Source organism: Tuber melanosporum (genome assembly GCF_000151645.1).
Source record: "Tuber melanosporum whole genome shotgun sequence assembly, scaffold_182, strain Mel28".
In the NCBI taxonomy this organism is placed as follows: domain Eukaryota; kingdom Fungi; phylum Ascomycota; class Pezizomycetes; order Pezizales; family Tuberaceae; genus Tuber; species Tuber melanosporum.
This window is the reverse complement of record NW_003298844.1, coordinates 55,098-78,748: the sequence shown is the minus strand read 5'-3', so window position 1 is coordinate 78,748 and position 23,651 is coordinate 55,098. Positions and strand designations below refer to the sequence as shown.

General features: G+C 47.6%; 5 protein-coding genes; 3 read left to right on the top strand and 2 right to left on the bottom strand.

Moving 5' to 3' along the window:
• Positions 1 to 1,700, bottom strand: part of GSTUM_00003608001 (uncharacterized protein) — a 3,631-nt gene extending 1,931 nt beyond the window's left edge. The window contains exons 1-5 of the mRNA XM_002837295.2: positions 1,584 to 1,700; positions 1,386 to 1,499; positions 1,159 to 1,326; positions 190 to 1,078; positions 17 to 125 (exon numbers count right to left, since the gene is read on the bottom strand). Of these exons, the coding sequence (XP_002837341.1) occupies positions 17 to 125; positions 190 to 1,078; positions 1,159 to 1,326; positions 1,386 to 1,486 (1,267 nt within the window). The 5' untranslated portion in view covers positions 1,487 to 1,499; positions 1,584 to 1,700.
• A 1,434-nt stretch (positions 1,701 to 3,134) lies between these two features.
• On the top strand, positions 3,135 to 10,497 carry GSTUM_00003607001 (uncharacterized protein; the record flags this gene model as incomplete). XM_002837294.2 has 6 exons in its annotated part: positions 3,135 to 3,456; positions 3,524 to 5,452; positions 5,506 to 6,374; positions 6,437 to 7,376; positions 7,434 to 8,044; positions 8,097 to 10,497. The coding sequence occupies 6 exons, from the start codon at positions 3,135 to 3,137 to the stop codon at positions 10,146 to 10,148; spliced, it is 6,723 nt and encodes a 2,240-aa protein (XP_002837340.1). The 3' UTR covers positions 10,149 to 10,497.
• A 2,217-nt stretch (positions 10,498 to 12,714) lies between these two features.
• Positions 12,715 to 14,212, bottom strand: GSTUM_00003606001 (uncharacterized protein). XM_002837293.2 has 2 exons: positions 13,794 to 14,212; positions 12,715 to 13,712 (listed from the first exon to the last, which is right to left on the bottom strand). Exons 1-2 carry the CDS (start codon positions 14,161 to 14,163, stop codon positions 12,979 to 12,981), a joined length of 1,104 nt encoding a protein of 367 aa, XP_002837339.1. The 5' UTR covers positions 14,164 to 14,212; the 3' UTR covers positions 12,715 to 12,978.
• A 976-nt stretch (positions 14,213 to 15,188) lies between these two features.
• Positions 15,189 to 16,825, top strand: GSTUM_00003605001 (uncharacterized protein; the record flags this gene model as incomplete). The annotated part of the gene is made up of 4 exons (XM_002837292.1): positions 15,189 to 15,306; positions 15,415 to 15,622; positions 15,682 to 15,772; positions 15,812 to 16,825. 4 exons carry the CDS (start codon positions 15,189 to 15,191, stop codon positions 16,823 to 16,825), a joined length of 1,431 nt encoding a protein of 476 aa, XP_002837338.1.
• A 2,106-nt stretch (positions 16,826 to 18,931) lies between these two features.
• GSTUM_00003604001 (uncharacterized protein) lies at positions 18,932 to 23,539 on the top strand. XM_002837291.2 has 6 exons: positions 18,932 to 19,281; positions 19,374 to 19,813; positions 19,862 to 22,265; positions 22,334 to 22,410; positions 22,479 to 22,592; positions 22,673 to 23,539. The coding sequence occupies exons 2-6, from the start codon at positions 19,415 to 19,417 to the stop codon at positions 22,949 to 22,951; spliced, it is 3,273 nt and encodes a 1,090-aa protein (XP_002837337.1). The 5' UTR covers positions 18,932 to 19,281; positions 19,374 to 19,414; the 3' UTR covers positions 22,952 to 23,539.
• Positions 23,540 to 23,651: the final 112 nt, after the last annotated feature.

The window sequence follows — 23,651 nt, the reverse complement described above, 5'->3', positions numbered from 1 at the left end:
CCGCCTGTCCCTCTACTAGTCCCATTCCTGTAACCCCTAGAGAATCGCAATGTCTCCAATTTAACATTCGGGTTTTTGTGCTTCATATATTCTAGAATGTCTTCGAGGCAGTCTGTAAGAGAAGTCTTTGGTGGCTATTAGTAAGAGCGCTGGACAAATGTGTTCGCAACATAATAGCGGGGGGCATACCGCGCCAAAGATTGCATCCAAGGCTTTAGCCAGTGCCTCTACTACGGTCGGTTTCTTCTCTTTCAAGCGTTCAAGAATAGGTGTCATGATTGAGGACCTATGCCGCCCAAAAGCTTTCCTCAATCCGTTTGCGAGTAGTTCTACGCAGTTAGCAGCTACTGTCACAACCACCACGTTTGCATCTTTCATGGATTTTGCCAAGGCCCGGATAATTTCATTGAAATCTCCGTCCCTAATCCTAGGAACATTGAGCAAGGCAAACAGTGATTCCAATGCGTCTTTCCGATCCTTCCACTTAGTTGAAGCAATCATCTCATGGAACTGGCTTGGAAGCTTTGAAAGAACGTCAACAGGCTCAGCCAAATCAAATGCATCCACATCCGCCTCGACTTCTTCCTCCTCTTGCTCTTCTTCGCCACCTGCCATAGCTTGCTGGGACCGTAATAGTCTCTCTTGTTTTGGGGACTCATCCTTGACTTTTTCAAAAGCCTCCTCGAGTTCCTTCTGTTGAACAGGCTTCAAGTCATTAAAAAACATGGGTTTCATTGCATCTTTCAACCATTTGTATAACTCGATAGCCAACTTGGTAGCCTCTGCTCTGACGTTCTTATCCGCATGACCAAATAAGGCCGGGAGCGCTTTAAGAACAGGCTTTGGATCTACTGTTCGTGCACCAAAAGCTGAGTATATTGAGGTAAAGGTTGTAATGGTAGCCGCAATGATTTTAGGCATTTTGTGTGAGAGATATGGAGCCAATTCATCTAATACGGGGCCGGGTGTGTCAAGCTCTATATATAAAAGGACAGCCTCAAGAGACTTCTGTTTGGTCCCTGCACGGGTAGAAGAAAGTCCCTTTTCGACCAGCGGAGAGATCGTGTGGGACCGGGATCTGCAAAACAATAAAACAAATCACTGTTAGTTTTGATATCCCTCAAGCAAGCATAGGATGAGATCCTTGGATCCATGTACCGTAGACAAGCGTTCACTCCACCGTATTGTAAGAAGGCACAGAGCGCAGTGATACCTTCTTGTTGGGCAGCAACATTGGAATCAAGGACAATTTTTTTCCAGAGACCAGAATCCATAAGCCAGTCTCGAAAGCATGGTGCACCTTCATCGGGCGATTTTGCAAATTCGCTACAGGAAGTGAGTAATTAGTCCATGGCCGAGTGATGGAAATCACCAATAAAACTTACGCAGCCGCTTCTTCGTAGGCCGCTTTGCGGACTTTCCAGACCTTGTGAACTGCTCTGTCAGTGAGAGGGAGGTTGGAGTAGTCGGGTTCTTCTTCAGCCATTGTGAATGTTCTCCTAAACAGGCAGAGGGAAAAAAATGTAAGCAATCGCACGGACGGACGAAGAGAGGGGTAAGACGAGGGGAGATGGAAGATATACCTATAAGAGGGGATGTATCTCTATTGATAACAACAGAGGGTATATGGTTGGGGTGGTTGGGTAGTGGGGTTAGGAGCAAAGATAGGAAGGGGTAGGATATCGGATGAGGTAGATGGAGGTTAAGGCGTTGTCGTGTGAAAAAGAGCGGTGGAAGAAAGCTTCGTTGATTCGTTGGTTTGGTTGCTGGCAACAGGGGAATGCCAAGACAGTTTTGAAGGCCTTTTTTTATTATTTTTTTATTTACTTTGGTTGCCATGGAGAGTTTGTGGTGAATAGTGCTAATTTGTCCGGACAGGGAAAGTTTGAATGCCAATTACCGTATGATACTCCGTTTGTCCAGGATCAGACCAAGCACACCTCACTGGGTTCTCACCTATCAGTCCGGAAGTTGGGTTACCATACTGGTGTAGGAGGTATGATACTCCGTGGCATTCGGACACAAGTACTTGAGTAAACTCATCTCAAACTTATCCGAAAGGTTCGCATCCACTGTACAGTACTCGAGCACATAAATAATTACATCTCTCCTGTTTACGAATTCGTTATTCCCTCTACCGCGGGCATGATGATACAACGGCGCCCGCGCCTTAGACTAGAGCCCACCTGACTCAATCCTGTGATATATCATATGATACCTAATCAGGAATCTCTTGGCTAATTATTAAGCAAACCCTTTTTCTCATACAAACCTCACTATCCTCCTTGCCATAGAAACTTTGTGGGCCTAAGAACACCAGCCAGACTAAAAAGAATATCGCTCTTTAAACATCATATATTCCAATAGCCAATTAGGAAGACTCTGCAGAAGGGGTTTTAAGAATTCTATTTATAGGTATCGTTGTCGCAAGTTGGGATATCCGTCAAAGTTGGGTGACGTGAGGTTAATACCATAAACTTAAGCGGGATCCGCTAGCAAAAACACAACCACCAGGTCGTGAAGGTATCATAGATTCTGTGGCGCCATGCTCGAGTGCACGAGTATACGAGCACATGATAATAATATTATTATGATACATAACTTAACTTTACCATTCTATGATACTCGAGAACTCGAGCAGGGTGTTGAAGTGGCATAGCAATACCTGTACTGTACGAGTACTTGTAATAGTACCGTACACACCATAGTAAATTTCATCATGCAAGGTGGGTGGCTGCTCATTGGCCTTTTGGCCCCCGCCTCATCGCCAATAGCAAAGTTCTCAGACAATTCTCTGCTAGTTACCCTACCTAAAGGCGGAGTTGCTCTGCGAGGGTGACAGCCCTCGATTTCTCTCCCTCGTTCTGTCGCGTCGACCGTCCAACTTTTCTTCACTTTCAACTCTTCTACCCCCAACACGCGGTAGCCGTCCATCACATAATATTTCCCGACGAAGCACCCCCACAGCAATAACACCTTTTACGACCACTAAACTTAGTAATATATTTTCCCCACAACCACCCCCCCTCCCCCAGTTTCCAGTATCTTCTCAGTGCTAAAATCCCTTCGAGCCATTCATCCACGCCTACCGGAGCATTTGGCCTGGCTTAATCTTCAACTCTTACACCACATTCATGGCGTCGGTCGACGTACTGACCCCTTCCCCCGAGGGAGGCGGTGCCATCGACGTTACACGCCTTTCCACTTTTCTCCTAGTAGGAGAGGACGTCATTTCTTCTCTTGCTGGAATCACCGAGGACTACATAACTTCGGTTCTCCGGGCTATCGATGATAGGGCTAGGGAGTATGAGGATTTGCGGGCGGACAAACTCCGGATCGAAGTTGAACTAGAGCAATCCGTTCGTACCACCGATAATAAAGTCAAGGGGATGAAAAAGCAGTTGGACGCAAGTCTTGTCGAGACACAAGAGCTTAAATCGAAGCTCGAGAACTCGGGTTTGTTTGCATCCTTTGATTGTTGATGTAGATTTTGGTTACTTATAATGGTTTCTTCTGCCTCCAGAAACCGCTCGAAAAGCCGTCGAAACTGAGCTTGAGAATTACAAATCATCGAGGGCCATTGTCGACGAGGAGGTCCATACATTGAGGACTCGGGTTCAGTCGTTGGAGTCCGATAAGCGGGACACTTTAGATGCCCTTGACCGCAAGGCTAATGATTACGATCGCCTGCAAGATGAGTATGCAGCGTTACAGTCCAAATCGATTGAGACACGCCGGGAGATTAGCTCTCTCGAAACTCAACTCCGGCAGGCGCAATCAACGCAAACGTCTTCCAGGTTTAAGGAGCAAAACCTAGTCCAAGAGGTTGAATTGCTTAAGAAAAACAACGCATGGCTGGAGAACGAATTGAATACTAAGGTTGCGGAATTCCAGAAATTCAGGAAGGAAAAGGCTGCTCAAAACTCCGCTTTGCAACGTGAACTTGATGAAGCATTGAGTTCGGTGGATATTACACAGCGCAACTCGGATAATTTGAAGCAACGTTTTGACGAAATATCTAAGAAGGCTGACGATGCCCTGGCTAAAGTACAAGACCTCCAGAATAAGGCAGTGCTCCAGGAGGAAAACTTCAGAAATGAAATGCATTCACAACAGCGATTGGCAGAACTATTCGAGCAGTCTACTAAGAGCGCAAGGGCAAGAGTAGCCGACTTGGAGCGATTGTTAGAACAAGAACACGAGCGTGAAAGCGTGGAAATTGGCCGGGCCCGTGCAGCAGCCGAAACAGAGCAGGCAGAGAAGGATGCTGCTATAACTCGTGTTTCACAGCTAGAGGTGCAAGTGGAGAGATTGGAGGCTGACCTTTCTGCGTATGCCACTGGCCTATTTAATGCTGGCTCTCGGGGAAGTATTAACGGAAATTCCACACCAAATCGCCGCCCAGGATCAGCAGCTGGAACGCCCGGTGGGTTGAATCTGGCCTCTCCCGCTGCAATGAGGCTCCAAAAGTCTGGCATTTCTGTAACCCAGTTATACTCTGACTATATGGCTATGAAAGCTAGTTATGAAGCTGAGAAGCGAAGGAATACCAAGTTAGAGGAAGCTATCGAGGAGGTGATGCAGGACTTGGAACAGAAAGCCCCTGAAATTCAGGAACTTCGTGAAGAGGATGCAAGATTGCAGAAGGACCTGATTGAAATGAGCGAATTACTTGATAAGGCCCACAAAGAAAGCGAACGGATCGAAAAGGACTCGAGAACCGTTTCCCTGAAATTTAAGGATACTGAACGGGAGGTTGTTGTCCTTAGAAAGCAGCTCCGCGACCTAAGCATCCAAGTTCAAGTTCTCCTGGTCGAGATAGAGCACCGCGACTCTGGAGCTGATCCCCTCTCTGCGGCCCAAAACGAGGTCTACGAACAAATAATCACCGGAGCCGAGCGTGATGTGGCCGAAGCAGATACAGACAGGATAATTTCGCAAAAATTGACCATATTCCGCGGTGTCAGAGAGCTCCAGGACAAAAACGAGCAGTTGCTTAAAGCTATTCGGGAGCTGAGCATGAAGATGGAACAGAAGGAACAAGATAGGAAGAGTGAACAGCTAGGGAAGGAAGGCACAGAGATTGCGCAGCTAAGAGGTGTTGTGGCAAAGCTTAGAGATGAGCTCACGGCTTTGGGCGCGAAGGCGCAGTCGTTTGTTCGTGAACGCGATATGTTCCGTCGCATGCTTCAGAACAAGGGTGATCTCCTCGCAAATAGCAACATTAATGATCAAGATATGTCCGCCCCCGAAGCCGGAGCAACTTCCAACCAAGGTCCAGAAAATCTTGCGGAGCTCCTTCGGGAACTTCAGGCACAATACGACCAATTTAAGACAGAGGCGTTGGAAAACCACACGACTCTAAATGACCAAACCAGGCGACTAGCCCAGGAAAAGACAGAATTAGAGGTGAAGGCTCGAACAGTGGCTTCTCAACTTGAGTTGGCTAATGGTATGGATTTCCCCGTTACGTATCGTATTCTATACTAATAGCCACTTCAACAGACCGATATGAAATGCTCAATGGAAACTTCAATGTTCTCAGAATGGAGAATACAGAGCTTCAGAAACGCATTGCTTCCTTACAAGAGGCCCAGGCTAAAGAGGATGCGATGAACCGAAAGCTTACGGAAGACCTTGCGGATTCTCAGTCTGTACTTGAGGGGATGCGTAACGAAACTGCCAATCTTAAGGCGGAGAAGAATCTTTGGAGGAATATCGAACAACGCCTTGCCCAGGATAATGAAGCCCTTAGTCAAGAGCGAACCCGACTGAACGAACTTATCGCTGATCTTCAATCTATGCAAGCTCAACGGGAACGAGAAGAGTCAGAGACGAAAAGGCGCCTCAACAGCCAGAACGAGAAACTCGAAACTGAAATTCAACAAATAAAACGCAGGCTAAATGAGGAAATCGAGGCAGCAAAAAAATTCGCCGTTCGGAAGGAGATCGATGCTCGAGATGCCCAGAAAAAGATTGATGATCTGAACAGCACACTCGCTTCTACAAGGGAATCTCTTGTCGCTTCCCAGACAAATGAGACCCACCTTCAATCCAGGGTGGAAGAGTTAACGAGTCAGTTGAAGTCCATGGAGGAGAAATTAGCCATCCAGTCATCTCAGCCTCAAGTCGCCTCTAGGCTAGAAGGAGAAGATGATGATGAAGACTCGGAATATCGACTACGGGTGCTGCAAGATGAGTGCGATAAACTACAAGGTCAATTGAACGATGCCACCAACGAAATCAACAACCTCAAGACACAGGTTGAACAATACAAATTGATTGCTCTGGGCGGCGAGGAGGAACTCGCGAGCATTAATGATACTTACGATGCATACAAAGAGAGTATGGAGCAACAAGCAAGTGAGCAAGAGGTATGCCCAGTCATGAAGGATGCGTGTGTATGGCCATTTTGTGATCCTAACTTTTAGTATAGGACAAGATTCATGACCTTAAGCAGAGACTTGAGGATACCAATAATGAATTGGCATCTGTTAATCAAGAGTTATCTGACCTCCGGCAAGCGGAGCTCGAGAAGCGACAGCAGTTCGAAGATGAGCGGAACCTTCTACAATCTCAGATCAGTGGTTTGAAAGAAGATGCCGAGAAAAATATCGCGGCCGTCTCTTGCTATCAAGAAGACTTAAGAAGCCAAGCCCGCATCGCCCAAGACGCCCAGCAGAATTATGAGCGCGAGCTCGTCAAGCACGCCGGGGCTGCTCAGGCACTGCAACAAGTTCGCGAGGAGCACTCCAATCTTAAAGCCGAGGTCTATCAGATTAAGTCTGAGGCAGAAACAGCGAAGGCCAACCTTGCAGCATCCGAGTCTAGCTGGGAATCTCAGAAGGAAATGTACGTCAAAGAGCTCGAGGAGACCAAAAAGCACTCCGAGGGCCTTTCCAAGCAATACAAGATTTTGCTCGACCAATTTGAGAACGTCAACACCCAAATATCGGAAATCAAGAAATCTCGTGCCGCTTCAGATGATTACAATGAGTTCAGAGAACAACCTACAACAGACAGGGGTCTTGAGGATCTCCGAGAGGTCCTCAGATATCTTCGTAACGAAAAGGAGATTGTGGATGTCCAATACGACTTGTGTTTACAGGAAAACAGGCGGCTCAAACAACAACTTGATTATACTAAGACTGCCTTGGATGAGAATAAGTTGCTGCTTGCGCAGGAGAGAGAGCGTGAATCTGCTCAACTTCGTGGGGCCATGCAACATAAGGATTTAATGGAAAGAATCTCAGAATTGAACATCCTACGGGAGAGCAACAGCGCTCTGCGAAGTGACTGTGAGAAGAGGGCCAAAAAGGTTAATGAACTAACTGGAAAGGTTGACGAACTTGTGGCGAAGATTCGGCCTCTAGAAGGTAATGTAAACTGTCATTTCGCATGAAATTCACCTGAAACTAACTCTTCCCGAACAGATCAAGTGAGTTCTCTCGAAGCGGAGAGAGAAGCCAAAGAAGAGCAAGTCAAGTTATTACAGGAGAATAGTGAGCACTGGAAAGCCAGAGCTCAGCAAATTCTACAGAAATATGACGTAAGTTTCGTTGACTCTGGGACTTCGGACTTGTTTAACGTGGTACAGCGTGTCGATCCCGCCGAGCTTGAAGCCCTCAAGGAACAGGCGAGGACCCTTGAGGAGAAATGCAGCACTCTCGAGGCTGAGCGCGATACTTTACAAAAACAGCTCGCTGAATTTGAAGAGCTGAAGCAAAAAGAGCTTACAGAGGCGGCGGAGGTCTGGCGGTCAAAACTTGCGACCATCGTCCAAACAACAAAGGTAAAGCTTCGTGAGGCCAATGAAAAATTGACAGCAGAGAAAAAGAACGCCGCGGACGCCCAAGAGCAATTAGGGACCCTTCAGACGGAGCTCAATGCGGCCCGACAGTCCAGCAGTGAGGAAGTTAAGCATTTGCAGGAGGAAAAGAACAAGCTGGAGTCTGAATTCCAAGCCATGCAGACCAAAGCTGCCGAGGCTGAAGAGAACTTCAAAGTCTATAAGGGTAGAGCATCAACATTGATGCGCGATATAGTGAGAATCTCAGATCTCAACATGGATTATATATACTAATTATGGATTGTAGAACACGTTACAGAAACAATACGAAGAGGCCCAACAGGAAATCGATGCGCTAAAGGCCCTAGGACAACCTGCTCCTGTTGCCCCAATGGCCCCTGTTATCGACGAGGCAACCATTGAAGCAGAGGTTACTCGAAGAATTGCTACGCTTCCACCGGTCAACAACCCTGCATCAATTAAGGCAGAGGTAACCCGAAGGCTTGCCGAGATACAAGCCAATCAACCTCCCCAACTGAGTACGGAGTTGATTGATCACACAGCCGCCATCGAAGCTGAGGTTGCCCGACGAATCGCCGATTTCCAAGCAAACCAGACCTTACAGAGCACTGATCCCCCACAACCTGTGGATAACTCTGCTGCTATCGAAGCTGAAGTAACCAAGAGAATGGCTCAGGCCCAGCATATTGCAGACTCTGCTGCTGTTGAAGCAGAGGTTTCTCGCAGGCTTGCTGAGGGCCAGGTGTCACATGGTTCTGAGCCAGGTGAAGTAGGGCCTTCCGCTGCTGATGTTGAAAAGATTGTTGAGGATCGTGTAAAGAAGGAAAAGGAAAAGCTAGAGCAACGAATTACTGAGGCTCGCAAGGGCTTCCAGGAGTACAAGGCAAAGGCTGTTGCCAAAGCTCTTAGTGATGCAGGAGTTGATTTCGACAAGAAAATGGCGGCAAAGGACGAGGAACACAAGAAACAGGTTCAGGCCTTGGAAGCAGCAATTGCGCAACTAAAGAGTGAGATTGAAGAGCTCAAAAAGCAACTCGAAGAGGTCAAAGTAGCTCAGCCTACAGTTTCTCAAGTCGGTGTTGAACAGCATCAGAAAGCCCTTGACGCCAAAGATCTAGAACACCAGAAAGAGATCCAAAAGATTAAGGAGGAGGAGGAATCAAAGCTTGAGCAGGCCAAAGTAGATATCCGGCATGAGGTGCAGGCAGAATTTCTTGTCATTAAGGGTGGTGAAACTGATACTACTGACCCGTCGGCCAAGAAGCCTCCAACTCAAGAGGAATTGAAGGCCGTCATCAAGAGGAATGTTGAGCACCGTCTTGGGAAGGAGAAGGAGAAATGGCAGCGGGAAATTGATAACGAGCAGGAAAAAGCTATTGAATCCAAATTGCAGGGTGTCCTCGCGGAAAAGCTTAAGGCAATGGAGGCTGAACTCCAGGCTCAACAGGCAATATTATTGGAAAAAAGCAAAGATGCACTAAGGCAAGAGGGGGCGGCCAGAATTAAGGTTCAGTTAAGCATGATGGAAAAGCGGAATAAGACTCTGGAAGAGAAGATCAAGGCCTATGAATCCCTTGGAGGAAGTCCACCCCAGCAGGCGGCTCCCCCAGCCGCTGGTATCAAGCTCCCAGCAGCAGCAATCAACCCAGCCCCACAGCAAGGCGAAACTAGTCAAATCCCTGTTCCACGGGGGCAGGGCCCCCCACGCAGAGCAGACGGACAAGGAACTGGTCCAGCAGCACTGCGAAGTCTCCGCGGCGCCCTTGAGTCCAGCATACCGCGTGGAGGTGGACGCGGTGGTGGTCAAGGCGGAAGAGGAGTGGGCGGCCAACCTCAACAACAGCAGCAGCAACTGCAACCTGGTATGCAGCAATCGCCCGGCACTTCTCAACCATATCCCCAGCCAGCATTCCAAACGCCTCAAATGGGCCAAATAGGTCAGATGGGTCAGATGTCTCCGAATCAGCAGCAACAGCAGCAGCAGCAAGGGCTACCACAACCCGTCTTCGGCCATCGCCCAAGTCTACCGGGCCAGGGACAACAACCCCAACCTCAACCTCAATTACCTAGGCCCGGAACCTTCAGCAGCGCAAGGGGATCTGGAGGTCCCTTCAACCCTGGCCAAGGTCGCGGTCGTGGAGCCGCACCGCAACTACAAAACATCCAGACCGGACACCCTCAACAAAACACTACCCCATCCCAGCAGAGCCCAGGTCGTGGCATGAATCCCGTCGCGCGCCAATTCGTACCGACAAAACGCCTGCGGGAAGACGGTACAGAAGCAGAGGATCAGAACTCAAACATAGGAAAACGCATAAGAGGTGGCCATACCGGTTAGGTTTTTTTTTTTCCATTTTGTTTCTTATAACTACTCCATTGGGTTCTTTGGTTTCAAAGACTTCTTTGAGCTCTATTCTTTTGTTCCTCCCTCCCCTTCCAACTTTTCATTTTCTACTCTTATCGTGCTCCGTATTGTATAGTTAGTTGAGCTAAGGAAATCTCCATTTTTTCTTACTTTTTTCCTTAAGCCTCTCATTTCATTCCTTTTCCTTTTACTCTACTGTGTCATGCGTTTGTGGGTTAGGTCGGCCGGGTCATCATTAGTACGGATAAGTGTAGTTTATATCAAAATCGCTTTCATCTCCCCCTTATTTTCCATCTTCCTCATACAGTATTCATTCTATTAAGAACTAGCTTCAGTTTTACGCCCCACGGCTTGAGGATTATCGCATCACAGTTCCCCGTGTTCGCCAGTACAGTAGTTACTACAATACGGTATGTTGTGCGCGATATAATGAGGTATTTATCGTACGATACCACGTAGGATGTATCATAGGGGATGAACGGATAGATGGAGGAGGTATCATACTCGATGGGGGAATGGGATTTACACTACCGTGTCGTAACCTGAACCTTAAAGGATTTTTTTTCCTTCCCTTTTTTTCTCCTGCTATGCTAGTGCTATTACTATCGCGGTTTCTTTGCTTCTGATGACTGGGTTGGTTAAGGGCCTGTTTGGCAAAAATGGAACCATTCCATTTGGCGACCATTTCCCATACAAAATGTCCATTTCGAAACGGAAGGAAAGGAACGACAAGAATTTTTGTATGAGAAACGGTCGCCGAACGGAACGGTTTCATTTTTGCCAAACAGGGCCTAAGCTATTGACTAAAACACTCTAGAGTTTCATGTTTACTTATATCCGCGCAGTGTATTATCGTTGTTTTCCTTTTCCTTTTCCAGTGGGAAATATGATTCTGCGCTCCTGATCATATGCGCGAGTGTGCGCAGTTCAGAGTGGTGAGTGACGACGGTGATGGACGGAGCGCCCAGGTTGTCATTCCTTGGCCTTATTGCTTGAGTAAAGAATTAATCATAAATTATCTTATGATATTCTACCAGTGTGGGCTTAGGCCCCTATCCTCGAATTCCCGAGCCCCTATGATATATTACCTATAGAAGATCCTTCTCACTAGAGCAAACATATCATATCATAATATCATGATACTTATAATACCATAGTTCAAAGATTTATGAACCCCAGTCTCCAGCTCCGTAGATATTAATCGATGGAAGCACACACCCTAACATCCTAAACCCCTATACTAGCTTTTTTTCTCTTTCCTTCTTCCTTTTCGCCCCTCCCTAGAGGAACCTATATATACAACCCCCGACCCCCCTGGTTTACCAATAGTTTTGACTCCCGCCCCAAGCCCAACAGGCACTTCCCCCCCTCCTCCCTCGAGTACTTATCAACGGAATATCATACCATTATAGTTCTAGAAGGTATAATAGTACCACGCCCTCGGGAGCTTGGACTTCAGGACGAGGAAGGAAGAACCCGGAACTTCCTAGAGACCGTTCATCCCGGCCCCATTTCAAAGGCGAGTGGGAAGGGCAATTACTGGGGGTCCGATAGCTCCATATCCTTGCCGTGATGGGTTCTGGAGTGATAGGAGTTGTCAAGCTCTATGTGCTTCTCGGGCACAATTTAACTCGATCAAGTAAAAAAAATATACCTGTGAAAAGGAAAAAAGGCATAAGGTATAAATAAGGGTTTTTGTTGGGTGCATATATATATCCCCAGCCCCGTAGGGGTTCTGTTGATAGATCGGAAGGCGGTATTTTTTTCCTTTTTGAGCTCTATGTTAGTCGGCATTGATCCGGTGGCATGATAGCAACGATCGGGGGGGGAGAGGAGAGAATATTACAAAGTCTTAAACTTCAGGTATTGGAATACACGACGAAGCAAGTCCATATAGTTCACGACAGAAAGGCAAGCAAAGGGAATTGGCAAGAGCCTGAGTATAACCCATCGAGCTGAGGAGGCTAAGGCTGAGCTCTGGATCAAGGATATCGAGAGATAATTAGGGTATCAAGTGCACGAGAGATAAGGTGAGAGCGATGGAAACCGAGTTTGAGCCATGGGCGGTCACTCGGTAAATTACAGCTGAAGAGCGGGGATGTTTCCCGATAAATAATTCCTCGAGGAAGAGGCTCGCCGGCCCGGAGGAGAGGGGTACTATATCTGTGGTATTATGCCTGTCGGAGCTAACTTTTTGTTCCCGGCCTTCAACGATTCACGTCTATCATACCGGTGGTCGTTTATTCTACCAGGGTAGTGGTCGGACGGGATCGGTGGAATTGGTGCTGGCTGTGTGTACGATAATATAAAAAATGCCAGCGTGATTTTGGGGCATCCAACGCGATATACATTACGCCCGGCGGCATTACTGTAAAGCTCTGACCTAAACCACAGTATTCTGGATCGGGTGAGGGTTTCGGAACACCCGTGTCTTCGAAATTCCTCCCTCCCCCTCTGACCTACTTGTAATAACTCGCTGGACCCCCCATCCTCAGAGTAAAGCATGGGAACTTCGGACACTGCGCATAACTTATCATAATTATCATAGTAGCAATATTTTTGTAATAAAATTATATCATAACACATCTACCCTTCAAAAACCGCAGCAAATCCAAATGTCAACTTCCAATGAGATAAAAAGTATTTGGAATTTTCAATGGTACCTGTAACGGGGATATAATAGTAGCAATAGCACGTCAAGTCAGCCAGCCTATCTATACGCAAACAAATACCAAGCCATCCGTGTACAGAACAGATTTATCATACCATCAGCAGGTTAAAAATACAAAAAAAAAAAAAAAGACTACCTCTTAACCCTCTTTGACCTCCTCAGCTCAGTATCAGCACTATCTTCCTTGACGGTCTTGGCTTTTCCCCTCGCCTCCTTTGTAGTTTTGGGCTTCTTGCTACCCTCCATGCGGGCACGCGCAGCAAGGAATTGTTCTTCGGTAGGCTCTGGTGGGGCCAATTCTGCCTCTTCATCTTCATTGTCCAAATCCGTAGCCTTCTTGCGCTTCGAGTTTGTTGCTGCTTTCTTCTTACTCTTTGACTTGGGCAGGTACTTAGCCTCAAGACTTGACATCATTTCTTCCATGCGATTATTCGATCTCTTCTGGATGAGGTTCCTGAGCCCGCTGATATCTTCTGCTGGGTCCACCTTCCTGGTCTTTTTCCCTTTCGATTTCTTAGATCCCTTGTCGGCCCCTTCTTCGCGATGCTCATCCTCAACTTCCTCGGCTTTAGCCTTTTTGTTATTAAAGAGCTCATCGTGGATGCCAAGTTCTTTCGCGTACGCCTCTGCCTCACGCCTCTCGGCTTCAGCTTTATCTCTTCGACGTTTCTTGGAGGCCTTGTTCTCGTGCGTGAAGCTCCTGAACGACTTCACCTGCCCTGCATCGAGTGCCTCATTGATGATCTGCCTGAAGCGTTCTTCGTCCTCCAGGACGTCCGAACACATCACTGACTCAATGATCTTGTCCATAGAACCTTCGCACGCCTGGTATGCAGTTATAACTGCCTGTCTCTCTTCCTCGGAACCTGTTTGTTCGGATTCAATTAGCTATCCACCCACTGCCCGCCTAATCAGCGATAGAGCCACAGGAGGACGAAAAAACGAACCCTGGTACTCCTCCTTAAACTTCCTAAGACTCTCCGTCGTAATCAAGTCCGCCATTTGCGCTTTGTAGAAAGCCTTCCAGTCGAACCCGCCCTCGGCAGTCTCGCTGGTGCTCCCCGTCTCGTCAAACCGCTTCCGTCGCGTCTCGTCAGATAGAACTCCATACGAAAACGTGAGCTCCTGGAAGGCGGTTTTCGCTGCGTCGCGCTCGCCCTCGGGGACTTTGTCCGGGTGCACAGTCAGCGCTAGTTTGCGGTACGCAGAGCGGATTTCAGCAGCGGTTGAGGTGGTGGGAACCTCCAGGATCTCGTACGGGCTTTTGGTGATGGGCGGGGGCGTTCCGGAACTGGAGGAAGACTCGTTATCCGACATTTTTCTGGGTGAGGGGTGGTTTGTTATTTGTTTGTGGAGGTTGGTTGGTTGGGTGGAAGTGGGGATTTGAGAATCTGAAGACTGAGCTTCGACTTTGACACGCGTGTTGGTTATGCGTCACGTGAGGCGGCTCTGGTTGAAAACCTGGCGCGACATGAGCTTGGCCAGAACATATATACCAGCATGGTATGATATTTACAATGCCGTCTTAAAGGCTTCATAGCACCCTTACCACAAGTCAACTTATTGATTGCAGAGAACACGCAATAGCTCACTGAGGTCCACTCATCGAGAAGGATAAATTTACCGGTAGTCTGCGAGTATGAATAATGATATATTATTACAAATCTTCCCGTTTTCCACCAGTGAATAAATTTAAGAATCATGCTCCCTTCCCTCGACTCGTTCAAGAGGCCCCGCGGAAAACCGCAACATGTGCTGCACAGTCCACACATCTTCGGGCCCCTTCGCTTTTTCGACAGTTCTAGACTATCGTACGTTCAAAGCCCTAGCATCAATGCGGGAAACCAGCGCAGATGATACGAACTTTACTCGAGAAGCAGGAAACCCCCAGTTTTCTATGGCATTGAATCCTCCCGAACGACAGGTTCCCGAAGAAACCCTAAGGGAACCTCCAAGAAGCGCTGCCTGCTATCGATCTCTAACCGCTTGTCTCGGCCATGATTGCTGCTTGCTCTTGCTGCGAGCACGAGTAGACTAGACTAGTATCGTAAGTTGATTGTGAACGATGGACCACTTCTCATTCCCCCCGTTCGATAGCGATACCAGTACTGTAGTCATACGGTACGATACTCTGTAAAAGGCTTGGCTAATGTAAGCCCCGCCAAAAAAAAAAAAAGCCCCACCATACAGTAAACGATAAGTCACCAAAGCTTCTCCCCACGCCTAATGAGCTCGTCCTCCCTCATATCACTTTTATATTTCCGGCTCTCAATCCCCTCTCGCTGCCGGAATAACACATTGCCAAACTTCTACTATCTGGATAACTCCGGGATTCACTCAATATGGCTTCACCAGCCCCTATATCAGCGGATTGCACCACTCTCGAGAGTCCCACGAAAGAGATCCCGCAAGAGATTTCTGTCCAAGATCGAAGCGGCATGGGCAACCCCAAAGCTAGCCGTTTTGACTACCCAGTAGAACAGGGGGAGCTTGAAGGATCCGACGACTATTCTGACGACGACGATCTATTTGATGACGAGCTGAATGATCAAGATTGGATCGGTGGAGGTAGCGGTGACATTACGAAATCTTACAACAAGCAACGGGCCAGCGTGGAGAAGGGAGCTGCGCCTGCGGCAGCGAAGCCAAACGCGCAGAAGCCGAGGGCGAACGTTACTGCGAGGGTTGATGACCAGATTTCCAGTCTCGCGAAATTTGCATCACGGATCAAGTTAGGAGATCTAGAGGATACAATAGGCGGAGTGAAAGGTGACAAGTACGTCAATTTGAGAGGAAGTAAGATTCTAGAGTATTGGGCTAATTGATCGATGCCAGATCCAACGATAAATCAGATCGTGCTACAAGCGAGCAGGTTCTCGATCCCAGAACTCGCACGATTCTTATGCAATTCCTTAATCGAGGTATTGTCAATACTATTCACGGAGTGATTTCTACTGGAAAAGAGGCGAATGTATACTACGCGGTCTCAGATCCTGATCCGGACTCCGGATCCTCCAGGTTACAGCACCGCGCTATCAAAGTCTATAAGACCGCTATCCTTGTATTCAAAGACAGAGATCGCTATGTCAGCGGCGAACATCGTTTCCGCAATGGGTACAACAAAGGAAACAACCGTGCAATGGTAAAAATGTGGGCAGAGAAGGAAATGCGGAATCTTAAGAGGCTATTTGTGGCTGGCATTCCTTGCCCCAAGCCTGTTTACCTTAAGCTTCATGTCCTTGTGATGGGTTTTATTGGTGATAAACATGGACACCCAGCGCCCAGACTAAGGGATGCTAGCATCAATGGCGAAGAAACCTGGGATCTACTCTATCAGGAACTCCTCTGCCTCACGAGGACAATGTACCAACAATGCAAACTAGTGCACGCTGACTTGAGCGAGTACAACATCCTATACCTCGAGAAAAAGCTCTATATTATCGACGTTAGTCAGAGCGTAGAACACGATCATCCTAGAAGTTTTGAATTTTTGAAAATGGATATCAAGAACGTCAGCGATTTCTTCAAGAGGAAGGGTGTCGATACTATCGACGAGATATTGGTCTTTGAGTTCATCACCAGACCTAATCTAGGGCCTCGAACTGACGGAGAAACCGAAAGCGCAGCTACCTCTAGATTCCTCAGGGAACTCCCCAGAGGTACTGGGGAAGAGGTCGAGGAACGTTTTTTTAGAGAAGCCTACGTGCCTAGAACCCTAGAGGAGGTTTACGACGTTGAGCGAGATGCTGAGAAGTTTGGCCGTGGTGAGGGCTCTGACTTGGTATATCGCGAACTTCTTGCCGGGGAAGATGAGGACACGAATGGCGAGGATGAAGAAGATTCCGGAGAACAAACTGATGATGGCGACGAGGGTGGGGATTGTGACGGAGCCGAGCACATTCACAAGAAGGATAGAGACACCAAACCTAGGGGAAAAAAACATGAAGATAAGGATGAGAAGAAGGCACTCTCCCTTTGAATTACTACCGGCAGGTGCAGCGCTGATTGTTTGCAGGAACATAAAAAGAAAGTTAAGGAGGGGAAGCGAGAGCAAAGGAAGACGAAGATGAAAAAGCATGTGAAAAGAAGGCTTGTTAGTTCAAAGAAAGCAAAGTGATGGGAAGCAAAATGTGATAGAGTGTGAGGAGTATTCAAAATCCGCCCTAGGCGTACATATTGAAGGGACCACATCTAAAAGTCCTGAAGTGTTCCTTGGGAAACCTTAGGTTGCCATTGTAAGGCACCATTTGATGGGCGGATGTCGATAACTTCTGATAGGACTGCCGTGTTATATTATGCCCCGGGTACGATCTTGGCACCGAAAGTCATGAGTATCATACCGGTAGTTGGACATTTTACGCCAAAAACGAGCAACTCTAATGACTTGCGACTCATCCAAATATCGGCTTCGCCATTATCGGTTTCGCAATTGCTTGAGTTTTTTTTTAGTAAAAACCAAGTGATTTTTGTTACCTTCATGCGGACATTACAAGCTAGACTAAAGGTTTGTTGTATATATGGGGCTCGTTTTTCTGTTGTCATGACATCTGGCCCCGCCAAGATCATATATATATATATCTTGGGAAAGTGGAAATTCCCAGCGACGTTGTCTTGAAATTACATTCAGATTATAAGTGCAAGATGTTTAACAACCATGACAATAATTATTATTGTCATGAATTTGTTAAAAGTTGCCGCTGCCCTAAAATTGGCCCATTTTGCGGCAAGGTGATTTATCACAGTCCAGAATTGTCTGGCCGACCCTCATCACGATGGATTCATGGTGACATGCTGGTGTTTGATGATCGCCCATGAAGCTCTCTACCGGTACTCGAGTATGCGGTGTAACATTCAGATTCAGATTAGGATAAAAATGAGGTTACCACAATTCATTTGTATTGGAAGCGACAACTGCCCCCACACCGGCACACGGGGAGCCCAATCGGAATCCAGCTACTCGTGTGTGTGACAGGGAGCAACGGTTTTTTACCAGTATTTTGGAAGACATGATGGGCTTGGGTGGGCTTTGAAGCAGCTAGATAAAGCTCATCCGGGCAATGGTGAAAATAAGGCAGAGAGGTGCTGGGGTATCCCCAATTGGCCAATAAAGGAGCTTCGGAGCTTGTCCATGGATAGGAAATGCTGGGCAGATGGCGTTCCCGTTAAATGTGAACTCGTGGCGGTCTCCTGTGCGAGCTGCGAATACCGATACTAAATTTACCGCAGTTGCTATCCCCATAGCGTTGGAATGTTTAGATAGAAACCGGTATTGGAGAAGGTTCATGAGCGTGACTTCAAGGTCCGGTCATTCTCTTCTCCACAGCACGATTTATCACGACTTTTTTTTCCTGGAAACTCGTACCGGTAGCTCTGTTCTGGGAACATGAGGCACAATAGGGGGCTTGTGCACAGCGCAGGGACCGCGAATGGGAAACAATGAAATCTGTTTCGTGCTCGGTCGGTGGTTTTATGGTCCGTTCTAGCTGGGGCGTATTTCACTCGAGTCGAAAATGAATGAGTACCTGAGGAAAATCATGAACAAAGTGGCCTGGAACCCGGGATTTGGAATAGGAGCTATCGAACTCTACAAGTAGTATTATAATTTAAGTGGAGCTAGAAGATTTGGGGAGTCGGAGGTTTGTCAATTGTGCAGTGCTCAAGTGCTGCATTATACTGTACTCGTACTATTCAGTGCCTTAAGTCCAATCGCGAGTGGTGACGACACGGTCCAATTCGCGGCAAAAAAATAAATAAAAATAAAACCACCACCTCGAATCCCGCTGGCTGGATGCGTCCTACCCCTTTGCCTCCTTGCTTTCCTTTCTTCACTTTTTCCCTGTTGTGAGCTCTCGCTTCTGCCCCCTTCTTCTATCCCCTACATCTTCCGCGCCGGCGTCGGGCTTCTCGAGTAGACCTACGTGGGCCGTACAACTCGATTCCCCTCCTCCACCACCAACTTTCATTTGTGTGACTCTCCCCCCTCGTTTCCTTGTCCCTCCCTCATCGACACCCCAACCTTGACAGCTTTCTGTGCTTGTCTGCCCCCATCTCCCTCAACCCCTCCTCTCTCTATCTCTTTATCTATCTCTAAAATTTCTAACATCACATCATTCGCTCACTCGCTTAGCCTCAACATCATCAATCAGACTTGCTCTTCGAGGTTACCCGTCAACAACCAGCTGCTCGAGTATCTATCCTAATCCACCTTTATCCGCTGGATTATTGAAGAATTATAAGTTCCCAGGGGCTGTGCACAAGCTGCAGTCCAATCACATTTTACGATACGCTTCGAGCCTCATCAGCAGGAATTAATTCCTTCATCTCTCGTTGTTTGTAGTGTCGTGGTTCATCGCTAAAACCCTATGCTACCTTGATTTACCCTGCTACTTTTCCCATACTGAGCGATTAAGCAGCTCGCATTCCGAAATTAAGCAAGTAGGTTTCGAGCTTGATCCACCCCCGTTCATAATCTTTTGATTATCTTGGAAGCCATTTTTGAGTTGTTTCGTCCTAACATTTTGTTGTAGGATTCGGAGTCTTCAAGTAACCACAATCACTGCCTTACCTCATGTCACTCGAAGGTAGAATCAGCAATCCTCGGAGTCCAGAACAGAGAATGGATTCTCACCATCCTCGACAGCTGCGGAGTTATGCTCACTATAATGAGGGTGGTCGATCCCATCCCGATTCTAGGCCGATGGATGGCCGTGCAAACCTCCGCTCCTACCAACAAGAAGTGGAAATCTCATACGATGAAAAGCCCAGGTGCCCTGAGGACAATACCCCCACAGAGGGTGCTTATGGTCATTCAGAAGGTGACAAATCAGAAAGCGGAATAACGGATGAGGGCATCAATCAGGGTCACAGATCCAAGTCTAATGGAGATATATCCCAGGGCTTAAATTTAGATACCCCAAACAATCCTGGGGCAGCTAGTGTGGGAGATGCGACACAAAATATATCGAAGGTACGCTTTAATGCCTTGGCTTTATGGTCACAACTGAATTCCTTTCAGGATGAGCCCGAGCCAAACCTAACCAATGATCTGACGAGTGAAACACAGCAACCTGGGAAAGGGCTTAATTCAAATCACCACAGTTCTACTGAGAAAGAGTCTGGAAATATGGCTAATTCCAAGGATACCTTATCTACAAAAGACCCAAACGAACTTCGTCAAAAGGTATTAGAATCACTGGCAGAGAAAAAGAAAAAAGCAGCTGTCTTCATCACTCAAGAAAGTGAAGGGACAGGTAGAAAAGAGGCATCGCCGGAATCTAGAGTAGGACCCGTAGGAATGAACACTACTGAAATTGGGAGTGGTAATGACAAATCCCCAACAAGGGCATCGGCATCTAACCCTGAACGCGAGGCAGCTGTTAATGCGCTGTTGGCTGAAGCAATGGGGTCATCCAAGACGGTCTCTGGCAAGGTGGAGAAGGTTCAGAATGCAGGTGCATCGACCACAGCTAAAAATTCGGTCAAGTCACCCACAGAAGAGTCCTTTGATCAAACTCGCCGCAGGAAAAATTACCCTGAAGAGATAAAGGCTAGTGGGATGACCAGAGGACCTTCAGGCGAATTCCATGAAAATACATCGCCAATTTACGACGATCCTGAGACCTCACGTCGGAGTAGTTTTGCTGGGCATCATTCATACCCACGCAATGACAAACAGTCCCGCCCAAAGAGATCCCCAGAGGATTTGCCAAGACGAGAAGGAGCATACAAGGAAGATTACAGTCATTCTTCTCGCCAAAAAATATCACCAACGTCTGCCTCTAGACAAGAGTTCCCTCGGGTCCAGCGTGCTTATGAACACGAGGAGAGGGATAGAAATGATGCTCGGCAGGATGCACGGCAGGATGCACGCCACCGAACTGATAGATTCGAGGATCCTCCACCCTCCGCTAAAGAATTTAGGCACCCCCCGGAGAAACCAGGTGCAAGTCGCAGAGGCGATGGTGACTATCGTGGGAAGTACTTGGAAGAGGAAAAACTCCGTACTAGGGAAGAGCCTTCATCATATAGGTCCATGGATGTAGCCAGGGAGGATGACCCAAGAGATCCTTACCCGAGGTACTCTCGTCGCATGGTGGATCCCAATTGGCAAGATCAGGGCCCAGATGCTCCTCCATACCCAACTGGTCGATATCTTCCTCCTCGGGATGATCACCGCCTTCCTCCGATAACTCGTCCTCCGGAGACGGATTATGCTGCTCTCTATTATAAAGATCTAACTGAATGGCTTGAGGTTACGGGTTATCACGACCACCCATATCGTCAAATGGTTTTGAGGCATCAACGTGATTTACGTGCAATGGAAGACAGGAGAATAGTTATAGAGGATGAGAGGGACATCCCCAGAGTATATCCGGGAGTGCCACTTCGTGAAGACGTCGATCCCAGAGATCCAAGGAGGACTCGCGGACCACCCTCATATACATTGATGCCCTCTGAAATGCCACCGCGGGATGAGAGGGATCCATCTAGTCGTGTTCCGGAGAGCACAGCTCATCGCTCATCATCTAGGGCTGCGTTATATCCGCCACTCCCAAGACTCGATGATAGGACTCGTTATCAGGGTGATTTGCGTATTGCTTCGCCCCAGGGAGAGGCTGTGGGTCTCAAGAGGCGAGCCCCGTTCCGTGATGAATACGATGATGCAGGCCCTGTCGGGAAGTCGGCACGTGTCAATTACGAGAACCAGCATCGTTCTACAACTACTCTGAAATCGGGCGATTATGTCAATGCTGAACAATCTGGCACTCATATGAAACATCATTCAGGCCATACAGACCCCGTTGACCATAGGCATCCATCCAGGCGTATCACTAAAGCCCGGTTTGAAGACCCGGAGGATGATGCGGCTGGTGCCGTACGCCAGAGTTTATCCAAGAGAATAGCTACAGGTCGTGGGCGGGAGCAATCGCCTCCTCCGCTTCCCCTAGAGGCAAGAGTGCGAGAGCGTAGTTTGAGCCCTCGCCACAGTTATGATAATAATGATCGCAAGGAAGGGCATAAACAGGGGCCACCAAACAAGCCCCACCGTGATGGGGATAATGGCACTGCCTTTGTCCACCCCCAGCGCAAAGGGTTCGAGAAGGGACGTAGGACGCCGGAGCCATCTGGGCCTAGATACGAAAAAGACCTCCAAAAACCGGGCCGATCGGTCTCAGGTAAATTTACTCCGAGAGAAGACTTTAGGAAACCATTCCCGGGTAGACGCAGTTCATCCGATGATTATCGCTCACCAGGAAATACTTTACGCCGCGGCTCTATAGACGAGCATAAGAAGAGGCCGTTTGGACGTGGGCGTGGGCGTGGATACACTAAGGAGTTTCATCCCTCAACACGCCACAATGGGAAACAGGATTATGGGGATCCCATGGACTTTGAGAATAGGGTTGGACCTGTAATTGGTGAGGATTGACGTTTGGTTTTCTAGTCTGTGGAACTATCACTGTTGCTTACGCGGATTTGCCTCTAGACACAAGAGGTGCAGGTACCAGGTATTTTGTGGTTAAGAGTTTCAACCACGATAATGTGAAAATGGCCCAAAAAGACGTGAGGGATCTTGATACTTAAAAACTGATGCTACCAAAATTCTGACCAGGGTTATTTGCGGACAATAGGAACTATGGGCGACCCAGAAGAAAAACTCGGAAACGTTCGAAGAGGCCTTCAAGACTTCTCGCGACGTTATCCTCGTTTTCTCAGTTAACAAGAGCGGGAAATTCCAGGGCTATGTAAGTTTTATTCGCTATAGAGCGGTCATAATATGGGGGGTACCCTTATATATGTATATGCCAATCTAATATCGCACCAGGCTCGTATGGAATCTGCTCCTGGTACAGCGCCGGTACCAACATGGGCCAAGAACCTTCTCTGGGAGTCTTCAGGCCCCTTCAGAATTCGATGGGTCACAATCAATGACATCAACTTCCATCGCGTGGCGCATTTGACTAACCGTCTCAACGAAGACCAGCCAGTCCTCATCGGCCGTGACGGGCAGGAAATCGACCCGGAGTGTGGTGCAGCTCTCTGTAGACTTATCGACGAGAGCGCAAACTTTCACAGAATCTACAACGAGAATGGGGGCAAATAAATAACAACCTATATGAACAGGAGAAAGTGCATGGAGTACGGTACCCCACAAAAAAGGGGATGAAAAAACGAAGAAAAAACGAAGAAAAAAAGAAAGGGGAATCAAAGTATAATCTGGGGGAAGGTCATTGTTAAAGTTTCCACAAAACTTGTTACACGTTTACACCCAGAGGGAAGAAGGGGAGGGAAGAGAAGAGACAAGATAATGAACCAAATTGTCTGGTCATTTGGCTGTTTTGCTATCATTATAAATCGTGGATTAAGCTTATTGAGTCGAGTCGAAAGCTGTATTTTTTACGTTCGTGTGAAACAGAGAAGAAGCGACAAGAAAGGAAATTACGGTACTTTTCGTCCCGTCTCAGCTAGTCTTGATCTAGGGTCTTTTCCTTTGCTTGTCTCTTTCCTAACTTTTCCTTCTCGCTTGCTTGTCGGACTTTCGCACCCTTGATTTGTCGGTGGGTGATGGCGGGCAGGGGGAATTCAAGCTATTTTATTTTACTTTACAGGTGTTAATCATTTACTTTTTTACTTTTTATTAACTCTCGCTTTCTTTCCTTTCCTTCTTGAATTTAACTTACATCCTTCGCCATTTCCTTGTCTTGTGGCCCCTCTCCTTCTTTCCCTCTTTTCCCTCTTTCCTAATCCCTAGTTTCTCGTCCAACTTACATGGCCGCTCTCATTATCACCACCAAGTATGAAGG

Bases quoted from the DNA above. Each gene is read 5' to 3' on its own strand.
- GSTUM_00003606001 (XM_002837293.2), bottom strand. From the start codon at position 14,163: ATGTCGGATAACGAGTCTTCCTCCAGTTCCGGAACGCCCCCGCCCATC. The intron at 13,713-13,793 runs GTTCGTTTTTTC...CCGAACAAACAG, and splicing joins GTTTAAGGAGGAGTACCAGG to GTTCCGAGGAAGAGAGACAG.
- GSTUM_00003604001 (XM_002837291.2), top strand. From the start codon at position 19,415: ATGTCACTCGAAGGTAGAATCAGCAATCCTCGGAGTCCAGAACAGAGA. The intron at 22,266-22,333 runs GTGAGGATTGAC...ATTTGCCTCTAG, and splicing joins TAGGGTTGGACCTGTAATTG to ACACAAGAGGTGCAGGTACC. The intron at 22,411-22,478 runs GTGAGGGATCTT...TGCGGACAATAG, and splicing joins TGAAAATGGCCCAAAAAGAC to GAACTATGGGCGACCCAGAA.